Here is an 18,125-nt window from a genome sequence, read left to right as displayed (position 1 = left end):
TCTGAAGACGCATATAATGAGGATAGGGTGTATCCAGATGAGTTCATCCTGATGTGTTCTCTGTCAAGTCAAGACAAGTTTATTATCATTTAACTATATGCATGTATACCGTTAAACGAAACAATGTTTCTCCAAACCAGGGTGTTCAGAAGTGTAATGGCCTGAGGGAACAAATTGTATCCCATCTGACTGTTCTTGTCATTATGCATCGAAGTCTTCTGCCTTGTGGTAGAAAGTCAAATAGGATGCTGGATAAATGGGTGGGCTTTAATGTGCTCCACGTTGATGTCACTGGATGATAGTCATTTAGGCAGTTTACTGCCGCCCTGTTTCACATTGGAATGATGGTTGCTGCCAAGAAAACTCTGCGTAACCTGCCAATTTACTTATTAAGAGAGAGGGGAAGAACTGCCTGCATTTCTGTTCTTGATCTCTGCAATGATCCATGACAGAAAAGCAGTTAATAGAATGTAGTCATGTTGGGGTAGGTCCTGATGAAAAAAGTATCTTGCCTTTGACCTCCTAAATAAATAATGACCACTTAAGGATATCCAGATGTGATATTTTCAGAACTTGAGATCTTTTATCCAGTTTGTGTACATTTTATCGGCGGGTTTGCGGCGTTTTAGGTTTATAAAATCTAATAATGTGTTGTTTTGTTCAGGTACGAATGCTTCAAACACAAGAATACACGCAACTACCTTCTAGCTTTTATTCTGGTACTATTCAGTGGGATAGTGACCATAGTAAGTTAATATTCTTATTTATTTTAAAATTGCTTTCTCTGCAGTTGTTCACTTTAACTTTGCATGATCTTAGAGGTAAGTCCCAGAGATTCCAGGTTGAGGACTTTGTTGCCAAGTTTACATTGAAAGCAACTGTGATTAGAAACAGTGCTAAACACAAGAGATTCCTCAGATGCTGGAAATCCAGAGTAACAAACATGCTGGAGGAACTCAGCATCTATGGAAATGAATAAAAAGTTAATGTTTCAGACCATACCCTTTTAGCTTTATTTCTTTCCATAGATGCTGCCTGACTTGCTGAGTTCCTCCAGTATTGTGTGTGTGTTACTGTGAATTTCCAGCATTTGCAGAATCTCTTGTGTTTAGCACTGCTTCCAATCACAATTGCTTTCACTGAGGACTGGGTAATGCCAAGTAGTAATAAAGTACTGACTGAGAAGCCAGTGACTGGATTCTGTCATTTATTAAAGGATGTGTTCCCCCCGCCCCAGTCATGGTAGTTGAAAGAATGTACATATATAGTGTTCACAATCTTCTAATGTCCCATTGCATTTTTCAGCCATTATTGAACTTCTAAATAATGTTTTTCCCCCAAGCAGCAGCAAATAAAGAGTATAGCAGGCTCTCAAAACTTACTTGAGATAAATGATAAAGTCATTTCTTTCATTGCTATTCATTGAAGAATAAATATTAGCCAAGACGCCAGGGAGAATTTGTAATAGTGCCATGGAATCTTTTTTTGTCAATGTGACAGTGAAGACCTGGCCTTAGTTTAACTTAATCTGAAAGCCACACTTCTGACTGTGTAGCACTGCGATTTGCACTAAAGCCTTGGGAGTAAGATCTGAATCGTCAGGCTTCTAAACCCAAGTGAGGTCCAATTGACAAATAAGGATGGTGCTTCCTCTAAATTCAACATGAACCCTTTGGATGTTGGGCTTTTTTTTTACAAGGAAAGAGCATGTAACTGTTGTAGTCTTTGTTGGGTAGTGCCTGCAGAATGAGAATTAGGTTTATTATCACTGACGTGTCCTGAAATTTATTGTTTAGTGACAGTAGTATAGTCCAATATGTAAATAAACTACAAATTACAGAAAGAAATTTACAGTATATAAGAACATTAGACATACGAGTAGAATCAGGCCATCCTGGATGTATCTGTCCTGTGCCTTTCAGATTGCTTTCAGAAGCTTCAGCTATTGCTGTTCTGCCATCATTCCAGCTAGTATCCCCTTCCAAACAACTTTAGCTAGCTTCTCTCTCATGCCTCTAGTTCCCTTTATTCCACTGTGATACTAATACATCTGATTTTAGCTTCTCCCTCTCAAACTAATGGGTGAATATAAAAAAATAAGCAATGCAAAGAGAGCAAAAAGATTGTGGTAGTGTTCATGGAACGCTCAGAAATCTGATACAGAGGGAAAGAAGCTGAGTCTGGGTCTTACCTCCTCTCTGATGGTAGCAATGAGAAGGTGGCTTGTCGTGGGTGGTAGGTGTCCTTAATAGTGGACTCTGACTTTTTGAGGCATCATCTTTTGAAGATGTCCTTGATGTTGGGGAGGCTAGTGCCCATGATGGAGTATTCAGAAGATTGTATCTGCGCAGTCTAATATGTAGGGACTTCCGTAGGTTCTCACACTAATTCCCATGTCTGCTACTTGATTTAAAGTTTATTTTTACATTCCATTAACTTTCACATTTGAATAGGAACTTGTTTTAGCGATGAGGGAGGAAATTGAAATGACCCTGCTTTTTCAGTGTATTCCTTTATTCCTTTAAAACAATGAAAAATTCAATCTAGTGCTCAGCAGAAGTACTTGATTGCTGTATGGGCTATTTGGGGGCAACTTGGCAAGCTTAAAAATTGCCCTTTCATCTGCTACAGTGTCTCTTAGCTCTTACCTGGTAGAAGAGCCACTGGGGATATTTAGTGGTCTTGTAGTTATTATTAAAGGATTTCAGCTTTTTGTTTGTTATTCTGTGTCCCAGTTAATTTGTTCTTGTTTTGAACAGGTATATCTCGAGTGGAAGGAGCCAGTGTTTCACCAGGTTAGTGATGCTAAAGATTGTTATTTTGTGGGCCAATCCTCCCATTCACAACTTTGCCAAATGATGAATGGTAAAATTACAGTTATTACCATGTAACGTAACATGTTAATTAATGTAATCAATAATCAAGTGTTTGTAAATGGCCATGGGTTCACTTGAAGGGTTTTTGCCAATTAACTCCTCCATTTTGAACATCTCAAGAAATACAGGGGGCCTTCTTGTTTTTCTCTTTCACAGCCCCCTTAGCTTTTTTAAAATCATAAGATATAGACAGGAGTAATTAGGCCATTCGGCTCATCGAGTCAACTGCACCAATCTATCCTGGCTGATTTATCAACCCTCTCAACATATTCTCTTACTTTCTCCCTGAAAAAAAATTGCATTTGTATGTATATTATCAACATATAATTTAAAAGGTAGCCTAATGAAAAGTTAAAGTTGTAGTACTGTTATTCTTAGAGTAGTAGAGTGATACAGCATAGAAACAGACTCTTTGACTCAACTGGTCCATGCCAATCAAGTTGCTCCATCCAAGGTAGTCAGATTTGCAAGCATATGGCCCATAACCCTCTAGACTTCTCCTATCCATGGATTCATTCAACTCTCAACCACTTTCTCTAGCAGCTGATTCCACATAGACACCACCCTTTGTGTTTCAAAAAAAAAGTCTCACTAGTTCCTCTTAAATCTTTTCACTCTCTCCTTAAACCAGTTCTTGATTCCCTGACTCAGGAGAGGGAGGGTGGTTTGAGTGCATTCACCCTATTCATGCCTCTCATGACTTTATGCATTTTATTTAGATCACTTCTCAGTTTCTTAAGCTCTAAAGAACAAAGTCCTAGCCTGTACACCCATTACTCTTCTCATTCAGGAGCTCAAGTTTAAGTTGTTGTATGATGTGAGTAATCATGGTCTGTCATCTGACTTTAATCTGAAAAGTTATAATAAGCTTTTTTGCCTGTCCATCCTTTGATGTAATTCATGAATATCATGAGCTGTCAACCGCTATTTTTACTTCCATCAATTTATCCCATCACTGCAAGATGTTCAACTTTCTTTTTCTAGCAGTACGTCCCAGAAATTCCTGCTGCCATTTCCTGTTTGAAGATATCAGCTCTCTCCTTATTCCAGCTTCCTGCAACACCTCCTCATTTATTACACTGTCCTTCCATGACATTTTCATATTCTCAAAAACCACATTTCTGCAGCTTTGAGTCTTCCCTCATTTTACTTTGATATTGTCCAGCATTGGCTTCCATATCTTAGTACAGAGCGAATTTTGTCCACGTCATATGACACAGCACATAGGGATGATGAATTTAAGTTGTGAATATTAAGCAATATCTTAATTATTGCTTTCTAGATAAAGCAATTTGTTTTCTTGCATTTTGAAGTATGATTATACATGGAAATTAATCCAAAGCAACTCTGTTTTCATCACAGTACTGTGATTGGTCCTGTTGTAATAACCTTCACCACAATCATTGCTGTGTGTCAGTGTGCATATTGTTCAGTAAATGTTTCAGAAGCATCCATTCTATCCAGCTTTCTTCAGAGCACTTTAAGCATCTTTTGACTCTACTGATAGGAATCACTTGAAGGAAAGCAGTTTGTGTAGGCAAAATCTGTAAGAAAGAATCTTACTATGACAGTTGTGTCACAAAAGCCTGCTGTGTAAAACAGCACTGTGGGTGGTGAGCACAATGCTTTATAGCACCAACAGTAACACTAGAGAGAACATGTTTTCAAGTGTTTCTTCCTCAGAAATGTTTTGTTGTTATGATAGACCACTTGAATCTGAACACAAATATAATTTCACACTACTTGTGTGGGAATTTGAAGAAACAAGAAATTAACTGTTATTGAACATAATATGTTTAATTGCATAACAATGCTGATGCTTTGCAATAGTTCAACTAAGCTAAAAATGTTTTGTTGATGATTTTCATTTGTACTTGGTGTCTGAGGCTTCTCACTTAAGTGTCCAACAATAATCAGCCAGCATTGATGGATTCCAGTCTCTCCATGACTGCAATGGCCTGGTGAAACCTTTCACCATGCTCGTCATTGACAGCGCCAAGATCTTCAGGGATGAAGTCTAATTGGGAATGCAGAGAATGAAGCTTTAGTGACATGTTGCACTTCATGGCTTTGTACGCTTGATGTCAACTAGCTGCCTGTAGTTTGGCGCTCTGTATTTGCAAGAATATTGTCAACCACATCCTTGAATGCCTTCTATGTGATTTTCTCCAGTTCCACGAGAAATTCTTTGAGTTGCCTGTCATTAATGACCTGTTTGATTTGTGGACCAACAAAAATGCCTTCCTTAAGCTTGGCATCAGTTTTTCTAGGAAGTGTATATCTCAAAATATTGAAATCCTTCATGGAAATTTTTGTGCTTGGTGACAACAAATTCCATCCTCGCAGTCTTGAATACAGTAATTCTGCTTTTGCCTTTGACAAACCCAAGTCTCTGACCAATTGATTTAACTCAGATTGAGTTATCAGATGAGGCTCTCTCAACATAAAGGGTTCAAATTCTGTATCATTATCAGTGTTGTTTTCCACTGGCTTGTGCATCATAACATCTTCACCTGGCTTCTCTAGATTCCGTATCTCTGCTGGTTTCGCTACTGGAAGATATCATCATATGGCACAGTTTGCATGGCTGAAGGGAGATTGGAGTGTTCAATGGATTTCTTGTTTCTAGCAGAGAAATCAGACTCACTGATCAGACAGAAGTAGCAGAATGCCAAATGATTCTTCTGCTCATTAAAAAAAAATGGTATATGATAGTGAGGTTTCATGGTGACTTTCATGATCAGCAGCCCAAAATCCTGGCTGTTTGAGTTTTTGTTGCCTTCCAGTCAGCTTGAACCAGTCTGGCCATTCTCCTCTGAACTCTCTCATTAACAAGGTGTTTTCACCCACATAACTGCTATTCACCAGATATTTTTGTTTTTTGCACCATTTTTTGTAAACTTTAGAGGCCGTTGTACATGAAAATCCCAGGAGGTCAGCAGTTTCAGAGATACTTATACCACCCAGATCAACACTAACAATTATTCAGTGGTCAAAGTCACCTAGATCACATTTCTTCCCCTTTCTGATATTTGGCCACTGGGTGTATCTGACTCCATGATGGCATTAGACAGCGCTGATATTTCAGTTTTGGTACTGAAACAAACTACGCTCAGCTAAAAGCCTTCTTGACTTGGAAAGTTTCTTGAGGCTTTGGCTGCTTTCTTGGCATGACTTGTGACAGCTAAGCATTTGAGGTCCCTAGAATGGGGAAAATCTGATCTCATGTTAATTTGATCGTCTCCCTACTGCCGGATAGCAGCAAGGCAATGCCTTTGGTCAAAAAGAAACCATAATCCAGTTTCCTAACCTGTGTCACAGCACAAGGAACAGAGATGGGTCTGTACCAAACAATTTGCAAGAAGAAACACATTATTGTTTTTAATATTTAAGCAGTTTATGATTCTGTGCTATTTAAGTATAGTATTCAAAAGCTTCTTTGCACAGTTTAGGAGGTAAATAAACTGTCTAGTGCATTACTGGGAAACACACCACAGCTCTTGGATTGATTCCAAATGGGACATTGGTAAGGATGACTGAATTAGATTAGTTTTAATTTCCTGCCTGTGGAGAAACTATGATTTCTTCTGGGAAGTGTACACATGGGTGAGATTAGGATCATTCCCTATCTCGTCTCTTTGTTCAGTAGCAGATGACGTGAAGATTGCTGGGTTGTTGCATATAGTGGGAGGTGGGAGGACGTTAGAAAACCTACAACACAATGCAGGCCCTTCGGCCCACAAAATGCTGAACATGTACTTACTTTAGAAATTACCTGGATTAGCCATGGCCCTCTACTTGTTTAAGCTCCATGTACCTATCCAAGAGTCTCTTACAAGACCCTATCGTATCTGCCTCCAACATCGTCACTGGCAGCTCATTCAACGCACTCACCACTCTCTGAGTAAAAAAACTTACCCCTGACATCTCCTCTGTACCTATTTCCAAACACCTTAAAATCGTGCCCCTCTCATGTTAGCCATTTCAGCCCTGGGAAAGAGCCTCTGACTATCCACACGATCAATGCCTCTCATCATCTTATACACCTCTATCAGGTCAGCTGTCATCCTCTGTCGCTTCAAGGAGAAAAGGCTGAGTTCACTCAATCTATTCTCAAAAGGCATGCTCCCCAGTCCAAGCAACATTCTTTCAAATCTCCTCTGCCCCCTTTCTATAGTTTCCACATCCTTCCTGTACTGAAGTGACCAGAACTGAGCACAGTGCTCCAAGTGGGATCTGATCAGGGTCCTATATAGCTGTAACATTAAGTCTCGGCTCTGAAACTCAATTCCAAGGTTGTTGAAGGCCAATGCACCATATGCCTTCTTAACCACAGAGTCAACCTGTGTAGCAGCTTTGAGTGTCCTGTGGACTCAGTTCCAAGATTCCTCTGATCCTCCAAATTGCTATAATACTATATTCTGCCATCATATTTGACCTACTAAAATGAACCACCTTACACTTACCTGGGTTGAACTCCATCTGCCACTTTTCAGCCCAGTTTTGCATCCTATCGATGTCCTGCTGTAACCTCTGACAGCCTTCCACACTATCCACAACACTCCCAGCCTCTGTGTCATCAGCAAATTTACTAACCCATCCGTTCACTTCCTCATCCAGATCATTTATAAAAATCATGAAGAGTAGGGGTCCCAGAACAGCTCCCTGAGGCACACCACTGATCACCAACCTCCATGCAGAATATGACCCGTCTACAACCACTCTTCACCTTCTGTGGGCAAGCCAATTTTGGATCTACATAGCAATGTCCCCTTGGATCCCATGCTTCCTTACTTTCTCAATAAGCCTTGCATGAGGTACTTTATCAAATGCCTTGCTGAAATCCATATACACTACATCTGCTGCTCTACCCTCATCAACTTGTTTAGTCACATCCTCAAAAAATTCAATCAGGCTCGTAAGACAAGACCTGCCTTTGACAAAATCGTGTTGATTATTCCTAGTCATATTATGCCTCTCCAAATGTTCATAAGTCCTGCCTCTCAGGATCTTTTCCATCAACTTACCAAATACTGAAGTAAGACTCATTGGTCTATAATTTCCTGGGCTATCTCTACTCCCTTTCTTGAATAAGGGAACAACATCTGCAATCCTCCAATCCACATTGATGATGCAAAGATCATTGCCAGAGGCTCAGCAATCTCCTCCCTTGCCTCTCACAGTAGCCTGGGGTGCATCTCGTCTGGTCCCGGAGACTTATCCAACTTGATGCTTTCCAAAAACTCCAGCACATCCTCTTTCTTAATGCCTATATGCTCAAGCTTCTCAATACACTGTATATCATCCCTACAATCGCCAAGTTCCTTTTCCGTAGTGAATACTGAAGCAAAGTATTCATTGAGTAGTACCTCTGCTATCTCCTTCAGTTCCATACACACTTTTCCACTGTCACACTTGATTGGTCCTATTCTCTCACGTCTTATCCTCTTGGTCTTCACATACTTGTAGAATGCCTTGGGGTTTTTTTTAATCCTGCTCGCCAAGGCCTTCTCACGGCCCCTTCTGGCTCTCCTAATTTCATTCTTAATCTCCTTCCTGCTAGCCATATAATCTTTCAGATCTTTATCAGTACCTCGTTTTTGAGCCTTTTGTAAGCTTTTCTTCTTGACTAGATTTTCAACAGCCTTTGCACATCAAGGTTCCTGTACCCTACCATCCTTTCCCTGTCTCATGAGAAAGTAACTAAGTAAAACCTCACACAAATATCCCCTGAAAATTTGCCACATTTCTGCCATACATTTCCCTGAGAACATCTGATCCCAATGTATGCTTCTAAGTTCCTGCCTGATTGCTTCATATTAATTCTTACTCCAATTAAACACTTTCCTAACTAGTCTGTCCCTATCCCTCTCCAATGCTATGGTAAAGGAGATGGAATTGTGATCACTATCTCCAAAATGCTCTCTCACTGAGAGACATGACACCCGACCAGGTTCATTTCCCAATATGAGATCAAGTACAGTCTCTCCTCTTGTAGGATTGTCTCAGGAACACACATAACAAACTCCACCCCATCTAAACCCCTTGCTCTAGGGTAGTGGTCGCCAACCCGTCAATTGCGATTGACTAGTCGATCTTAGAGACTTTCCCAGTAGATCCCGAAAAAAAAAGAAAAATAAATACACAAATACTGTTGAGAGCAAACACGAGGAAATCTGCAGATGCTGGAAATTCAAGCAACACACACAAAATGCTGGTGGAACACAGCAGGCCAGGCAGCATCTATAAGGAGAAGCACTGTCGATGTTTTGGGCTGAAACCCTTTGTCAGGACTGTTGAGAGATTGTTTCTGGGTTGCGGGGTTTTAGTTCCGTTCTTTCTGCCCAGTGCGCATGCGTGTAGCTCCCCCGCACTACGCAGTGTACTTCAGTGATCCCCAACCACTGGGCCGCAATGAAACGAAATGAGTCAGCTGCACCTTTCCTCATTCCCTGTCACGCCCACTGTTGAATTTGAACCCACGCGAGGTCATCAGTCGCCTAACCGCAGTGACATTCTCGCACCGGGGATCATCGGTTGGCCTCAGGCAGCCAGCAGAAAGTGCCGTCGCTACTGGCCTGGAGCGCTGCCTCTAAACCTGTTTAACACATTGAATATTCGTGGGGAACCCGGTGTTAAAATATTCGCAGACGACCTAATTCGGGCTCAGCATTTCGTAAGTATCAGAGCAGCTACCTCGCTGCGATCTACTGAAACAAACTTTTGTAGGCCGATAGATCCTACAAGGGGGCCGGGCGCACACCCTGTTGCACTCCTCGCTCGGTTGCTCGCTCTCTCCAGACTGTGACCGCCGCGGCCCCGGCACGGGGACCTCTGGCCCTGACCTTGTCCTCTCACCCAACCCATGACCAACCGCACCCGGCCAAGGCGTCTGGCAGTGGGCGGACGGGCGGGAAGCTGGAGTTCGGGCCCGGAGGCTGTCTAATGGGGCAATGAAGCCCTCAAACCTGCTTCGGTACCTTGAGTCCAAGCACCCCACACTTAAAGACAAACCCGTTGAGTTTTTTCAGCGGAAAAAACGTGAGCAGCTTGGGACAGAAGCTAAGCGCCGAGAGCCGTGAAAACTAAATTGCTGAATAGACTGACGTTAGGAACCTGCTTCGAGTATCGCTATATTCCCATCGTGTTTAACATCACCCCCCACCCCCCCATCGGCCGGTCCGCAAGTATATTGTCAATATTAAACTGGTCCGCGGTGCAAAAAAAGGGTGGGCACCCCTGGTGTTTATACATTATTTCTACTTCTGGGTTGCAGGGTTTTACTTCCGGTCTTTTCTGCCGCGATGCGCATGCATATAACTAATTGATCTGGGGTCGATCTCACCTTTCACTAAGGCCAAGGTAGGGGATCTTGGGCTTAAGAAGTTTGGTGACCACTACTCTAGGAAGATGCCAGTCAATATTTGGGAAATTAAAATCTCCCACCATGACAACCCTGTTATTATTACACCTGTCTCCCTATCTGCTCCTCGATGTCTCTGTTACTATTGGGTGGTCTATAAAAAACACACCGAGTAGAGTTATTGTCACCTTCCTGTTTCTAACTTTCACCCACAGAGACTCCGTAGACAATCCCTCCATGACTTCCTCCTTTTCTGCAGCCATGACACTTTCTCTGATCAGCAGTGCCACACCCCCACCTCTTTTGCCTCCCTCCCTGTCCTTTCTGAAACATCTAAAGCCTGGCACTCTAAGTAACCATTCCTGCCTCTGAGCTATTCAAGTCTCTGTAATGGCCACAACATCATAGTTCCAAATACTGATCCATGCTCTAAGCTCATCCGCTTTGTTCATGATGCTTCTTGCATTAAAATAGGCAGCTCAAACCATCGGTCTGAGCATATCCCTTCTCTATTACCTGCCTATCCTCCCTCACACACTGTCTCCAAGCTTTCTCTATATGTGACCCAACTGCCCCTTCCTCCTCCTCTTAAGCTCGGTTCCCACCCCCCCAGCAATTCTAGTTGAAACTCTCCCTAATAGCCTTAGCAAACCTCCTTGTCAGGATATTGGTCCCTCTCGGATTCAAGTGCAACCCATCATTTTTGTACAGGTCATGCCTGTCCCAAAAGAGGTCCCAATGATCCAGACATCCGAATCCCTGCCTCCTGCTGCCACGCATTTATCCTCCACCTCTTTCTATTCCAATACTCAGTGTCGTGTGGCACAGGCAGTAATCCCGAGATTACTACCTTTGAGGTCCTGCTTCTCAACTTCCTTCCTAACTCCCTGTAGTCTGTTTTCAGGACATCCTGCCTTTTCCTACCTATGTCGTTGGTACCAGTACGTACTACGATCTCTGGCTGTTCACCTTCCCACTTCAGGAACGTGATCAGAAACATCACGGACCTTGGCACCTGGGAGGCAAACTACCATCTGTGTTTGTTTCCTGCATCCACAGAATCGCCTGCCTGTAAGGCCACAGCAGGATCTAGAGCGCAGCACTGGCAAATGGAATTTAATCCTGACAACTACTAGATGCTGAATCTTGAGAATGTATTTTATTTTATTTAGAGATACAGCACATTTAAGGGCCCTTCTGGCCTAATGAGCTCGCAGTGTCCAATTACATCCATGTGACCAATTAACCTACTACCCCCTTTTTTTTGGACTGTGGGGGGAAATTGGAGTGCCCGGTGGAAACCCACATGGTCACAGCATGAAAGTATAAACTCGTTACAGACAGCTGTGGGAATTGAATCCCAATCTGAGAATCTTATGGCCCTGTAGAGAGTTTCGCTAACTGCTACGCTACCATGAAAGTTATATAGTGTAGGACATGTATAGTAAATGATGAAGCATGAAAGAATGTTAATAATTATTCATGAACCTCGGGGTTCATGTCCATAGTTTCCTAAAAGCAGTGACTGGTCATTAGGGTGAAAAAAGGCTCTGGTATGCTTTAGGCTTAGAATATAGAAGTCGGTGTGTTATTTTGCCATTATAGATGAGAATAAAGGTCAGCATCCTACAGCTGCTTTTTTGTGAATAAAATCAAGTCAATAATCCAAAATGTCAACATTCCTTTCCTCCTACAGATGCTACATGCCACACTGAGCTCTTTCAGTATATTGTTTGGTGCTCCAGGTTCCAGAATCTGCGGTCTCTTGTGTCTTGAGAAAAGTCGAATTATTTGTCATATGCGCAAGTATATGTATGCACAGGTTCAATGAAATACTTATTTATAGCATCACAGGCATATAGCATCATGTGAGCGGCTTTCATAAGAAAAGCGTAATGCTACACAACTTTTATAAGAAAGAATTCAATTAGAGCACAAAAATCAAAATACATAGTGTTGCTCTACTGTAGTGATTAGGATTGTATTGGTTAGTTTGAGAACCAAATGTTTAAAGGGAAGTACAGCAGCTGTTCTTTAACACGACATTCTGCAGACGCAAAAGTCTGTAGGAGCTTAGCAGGTAAGGCAGTACCTATAGAAAGGAATAAACAGCTGACCTTTCATGCCGGGACTCTTCATCGGGACCCTTTCCATAGATGTTGCCTAACCTGCTGAGTTCCTCCAGCATTTTGAGTGTGTGGCTGTTGTTCCACTTGGTTTTGTGGCACTATAAGCTACTGTGCCTCCTGCCTGATGTATCATACGACTGTGATGTACAACTCTGGTTCCATGACTTTACAAAACAATGGTAGGCGATACTTGGTGTATAGACCCTACTTCAGGGCATTGTACTTTAGAGAAAGCATGAAGGTTTTGGAAGATGTCGCAGAGATTTGTAGAATGGTGCTTTTCAGTTATGTGAAGAGATGTGCCGCCGTCCAATGAAAGACTGCTGAATATTGGCTTTTTTTTTTCCGGACCTGTGTGGGAATGCTTCATAGCCAATCCAATTTTCCTCTCAGCTCCAATCTCTTGCCTTCTCGCCGTATCCCTTCATGCCCTGACCAATCAAGAATCTATGAACCTCTGCCTTGGCCTCCACAGATGCCTGTGGCAAAGAATGCCACGGATTCACCACTGACATAAGTTGTGAAATTTGTTGTTTTGTGGCAGCAGTGCAGTGCAATACATAAAACATGACTATAAGTTACAATAAGAAATAGAAAAAGTAAATGTGAACTGCAAAAAGTAAGGTAGTGTTCATGGACTGTTCAGAAGTCCGACAATAACCATATAACAATCACAGCACGGAAACAGGCCATTCCGGCCCTCCTAGTCCGTGCCGAACTCTTAATCTCACCTAGTCCCACCTACCCGCACTCAGCCCATAACCCTCCACTCCTTTCCTATCCATATACCTATCCAATTTTACCTTAAATGACACAACTGAACTGGCCTCTACTACTTCTACAGGAAGCTCATTCCACACAGCTATCACTCTCTGAGTAAAGAAATACCCCCTCGTGTTTCCCTTAAACTTTTGCCCCCTAACTCTCAAATCATGTCCTCTCGTTTGAATCTCCCCTACTCTCAATGGAAACAGCCTATTCACGTCAACTCTATCTATCCCTCTCAACATTTTAAATACCTCGATCAAATCCCCCCTCAACCTTCTACGCTCCAATGAATAGAGACCTAACTTGTTCAACCTTTCTCTGTAACTTAAGTGCTGAAACCCAGGTAACATCCTAGTAAATCGTCTCTGCACTCTCTCTAATTTATTGATATCTTTCCTATAATTCGGTGACCAGAACTGTACACAATATTCCAAATTTGGCCTTACCAATGCCTTGTACAATTTTAACATTACATCCCAACTTCTGTACTCAATGGAAGGAAAGAAGCTGTTCCTAAAATGTAAGAGGGGAACCGATGAAGATATGTAAAACAATGAAACATCTTGACAGACAGATAAATAATAGAGTTAACTTGTTCCCAAAGGCAGAAGTGACAATATTTGCAGGACATAGGATGTAGATGATTGCGAAAATTACATGAGGAAGAAAGCTTTATCTACAGAAATGCCAGAAGAACAGTGAGAGGAGATACAATCAGTGTTCAAAAGAAAGCTTAGTAAGTGCTTTAAATATGACTAATGTTCACAGGACCAAGAGGAGAGAATGGGGAAGTGGTCTGAGTTGGATTGTTGTTACAGAGCCGAGGTGGACTCCATAAACAAAATGACCTTCAATACTATAGTTTTACTCTGACTCAGTGACCATGTAGTTCATGGTCAGAAATAATGTAGTGATAAAATCCAACCAAAAGGAAAGCCTTGAAACTGAATTGGCAACCCAACGAAGTGGAACACTTTTATTTTTAAGGGAATTAAAACTGAAATTTGAATATTTTAATTCTACACCTGATGTGATAGTTGCATCCACTCCAGCTATTCTTGAGTTTTATTGAAGTCGTACTCCAAGTTTCAGTTTATAACTAAACTGGTTTTGTTGATTTGCAGCTCAGCAGAATATTTTTTAAGCCTGGGAGCCAGAAGAACAGATTGTCCCAATTTCATGCTTTTTATGTGTTCGTGCTCCTAAGTAAATAGTGAACAAAACCTTAAGTGGAAATAAAGAGAATTATTTTGATAGGATTAGACAGAATGATAAAGGGCAAAGGGCTAGTAGTGTGATGATTAAAAGTTGCAGTGTTCTGGATGACTGAACGTCTGGTTTCTATGCTTATGGGTTCAATGTAATGCTTGAGTAATTGTATGACAATTGCTATTAGTATTGATGAAGTCCTAGACTCACAGGGCACACAAACAGGCCCTTTGCCCTGACTTATCTATGCTGACTGAGAAGCCTATCCATTTTCATGCATTTGTCCCATATCCCTCTATTCCATTCCTATCTATTTATCTGTCCAATTTTTCCAACATGTTGATTGTATCTGCCTATACCACCACCTCTGACAGCATTACCGTCTATATGAAAAACGTGTCACTTAGGTCTCCTTTAAATATTTCTCTTCTTGCATTAACCCTGTAACCTCTAGTTTTAGACTCCACTATCCTTAGAAAATAGTGGGACAATCTACCTTGTCTGTGCCCCACATGACTGATTTAGTGCTAATAGTCCTAGTCTATCTAATCCCTCCTTGTAACTAAAGCTCTTCAGTCCAATTAGTAACTGCAGTAAAGTTAGAAAGAGTGCAGAAAATTTTCACCTGGATGTGAACCATTTCTGGATTCTTCCTAACATTACCACATTCTTTCAATAGTGTGGTGACCAGAGCTGCAAGCAGTATTCCAAATGAGACCCAACCAATGTCTGTACAATAGCAACCACATCTCCTGATTCTTAGTATTCCTGCAATGAAGGCAAGCAAACCAAATGTCTTCTTCATTACTCTATCCACCTATGTCACTATTTTTGGGGAGTTATAAATTTGCACCCTTTGTACATTAAATCTTCTAAAGTCTTGCTGTTTAGTGTATATATCTGGGCCGTATTATACAAACCAAAGTGCATTCCTCACACTTCTCTGGATTAAATCCATCTGTCAATACTCTCCCTAATTTTACAGCTTATCTATACCTCTCTGTATCCTTAAGCAACCATTAACACCATGTACAACTCCCTCATTCTGTGTGTTGTCAGCAAACTTATCAGACCATTACCATTCTCATCCAAGATCAACAGCAAAGGCCACAGCACTGAACTCTGCGGCTACTCCACTAGTTACAGACATACAGTTAGAAAAACAACCCTCCTGACGTACTGTTTTAAAAACCCTTCATAGAGCTATGGGTTCATAAGTCATAAAACACTACGGCACAGAAACAAGCCCTTCTGCATATCTAGTCCATGCCAAACCTTTAATCTGCTCTGCCCCATTGACCTGCACCTCTGCACCCTTCCCATCCATATACCTATCCAAACATTTCTTAAATGTTGAAATTCACCCTGCATCCACCACTTGCAGTGGAAGCTCATTCCACACTCTCACCAACCTGAGTGAAATTCCCCCTCAGGTTCTCCTTAAACAGTTCACTTTTCAACCTTAACCCATAACCTAAGTCCTACCCTGGTTGATCCTCCCAAAATGCAACACCTCACTCTTGTCTGCATTAAATTCCATCTGCCATTTTTCGGTCCATTTCAGCAGCTGGTCCAGATCCTGCTACAAGTATTGATAGCCTTCCTTGTTGTCCACTCCCAGTCTTGGTGTCATCTGTAAATTTGAAAATGCAGTTTACCACATTATCATCCAGATTGTTGATATAGGTGACAAACAACAACAGATCCAGCACCGATCCCTACAGCACACCGTTAGTCATAGGCCTCCAGTCAGAAAGGTAACCATTTGCTCACACAAAGCCAATGTCAAATCCAATTTAGAATTTTATCTTGAGCGCCAAGTGACTGAACCTTTTTGATCAACCTGCCATGCAGGGATTTGTCAAAGGCCTTGCTGAGGTCCATGCAGACAACATCAACTGCCTTGCCTTCATCAACTTTCCTGGTAACTTGTTCAAAAAACCTCTATATAAGATTGGTTAGACACGCTTACAACTCACTAAGCCAAGTTGACTGTCGCTAATCAGTCCCAGTCTATCCAAGTAATTATAGAATACCGTAGGATCCCTTAGAATACTTTCTAATAGCTTTCCCACTCCTGTTGTCAGGCTCACCAGTCTATAATTTCCTTGCTTGTTCTTAGAGCCTTTCTTAAACAGTGGAACAACATTCGCTATCCTCCAATCTTCCAGTGCCTCATCTGTGGTTAAGTATGTTTTAAATACGTCTGCTAGGGCCCTCTTCAATTTCTGCACCAGCTTCCCACAGGGTCCAAGTGAACACATTGTCAGGCCCTGGCGATTTATCCACTCTAATTTGCCTCAAGAGAGCAAACACCTCCTTTGTAATCTGTATAGGGTCTGGGATTGTGCTGCTGCATTGCCTCACATTTATAAACTCTGTTCTATCTCCCCAGTAAATATAGATGCAAAAACAAAAACACTTCAGGATCTCCTCCTTCTCTTTCAGTTCCATGCAGAGATTACCATTCTGATTTTCCAGAGAACCAATTTTGTCCCTTGTTAACCTTTTGCTCTTAATATATCTGTAGAATAAGAACCAGAATCAGGTTTATTACCACTGGCATGTGACACGAAATTTGTTAACTTAGCAGCAGCAATTCAATGCAATACATAATCTAGCAGAAAGAAAAAAATAAATGATATAATAATAATAAATAAATCAATTGCAGTATTTGTATATTGAATAGATTTTTTTTTTAAAACGTGCAATAACAGAAATACTGCATATTAAAAAAAAGTGAGGTAGTGTCCAAAGATTCAATGTCCATTTAGGAATCGGATGGCAGAGAAGAAGCTGTTCCTGAACCGCTGAGTGTGCGTCTTCAGGCTTCTGTATCTCCTACCTGATGGTAACAGTGAGAAAAGGGCATGCCCTGGGTAGTGGCGTTTCTTAATAATGGACGCTGCCTTTCTGAGAGACTGCTCCCTGGAGATGTCCTGGGTACTTTGTAGGTTAGTGCCCAAGATGGAGCTGACTAGATTTACAACCTTCTGCAGCTTCTTTCAGTCCTGTGCAGTAGCCCCTCAATACCAGACAGTGATGCAGCCTGTCAGAATGCTCTCCATGGTACAACAATAGAAGTTTTTGAGAGTATTTGTTGACATGCCAAATCTCTTCAAACTCCTAATAAAGTATAGCTGCTGTCTTGCCTTCTTTATAACTATATCAACATGTTGGGGCCAGGTTAGATCCTCAAACGGGAAGGTATTAAATGCTGAGCTTTTGTCAATGAACAGCATCCTGACATAAGTGTTTGTGTTGTCCATGTGGTCTAAGGCCAGGTGGAGAGTCATTGAGATTGCATCTGCCATTGACCTATTGTGGTGATAGGCAAATTGCAATGAATCCAGGTCCTTGCTGAGTCAGGAGTAGAGTCTAGTCAAGCCCTTAGGACTCTCCTTCACCTTGTTCACTAGAGCAAAATCATGTCTCTTAGCCCTTCTAATTTCTTCCTTAAGTGTTCTCTTGCACTTCTTATACTCTTCAAGTACCTTATTTGTTTCTGCCTGCTTATGCCTGCTATACACCTTCTTTTTCTTAACCAGGGCCTCAATATCTCTCTCAAACCAAGGTTCCCTAAACCTGTTATCCATGGCTATTCAATAGGAACATAATGTAAGTTTTGAAGGCCTCCCACTTACCAAGTTCACCTTTACCAGAAAACAATTTGTCCCAATCCACACTTGTAAGATTCTTTTTGATACCATCAAAATTGGCCTTTCTTCAGTTTAGAATATTAACCCAAGGACCAGACCTATCATTTTCCATAATTACCTT

The 18,125-nt window shown here is 41.5% G+C and overlaps 1 protein-coding gene across 4 annotated transcripts in view; it reads left to right on the top strand.

Annotated features, from left to right (window-relative positions):
• acer3 (alkaline ceramidase 3) overlaps positions 1-18,125 on the top strand; it is a 287,701-nt gene that overhangs the window by 165,371 nt on the left and 104,205 nt on the right. For all 4 annotated transcript variants that reach the window (XM_073044269.1, XM_073044271.1, XM_073044270.1 and 1 more), the window contains exons 5-6: positions 665-746; positions 2,760-2,795. In XM_073044269.1, coding sequence (XP_072900370.1) covers positions 665-746; positions 2,760-2,795 — 118 coding nt within the window. The remainder of the gene's footprint in view (positions 1-664; positions 747-2,759; positions 2,796-18,125) is intronic.

The sequence above is a fragment of the Hemitrygon akajei genome, chromosome 4 (genome assembly GCF_048418815.1).
Source record: "Hemitrygon akajei chromosome 4, sHemAka1.3, whole genome shotgun sequence".
NCBI classification, from domain to species: Eukaryota; Metazoa; Chordata; class Chondrichthyes; order Myliobatiformes; family Dasyatidae; genus Hemitrygon; species Hemitrygon akajei.
The sequence above is the reverse complement of the archived record's forward strand: the minus strand, read 5'-3'. Positions and strand labels throughout refer to the sequence as shown.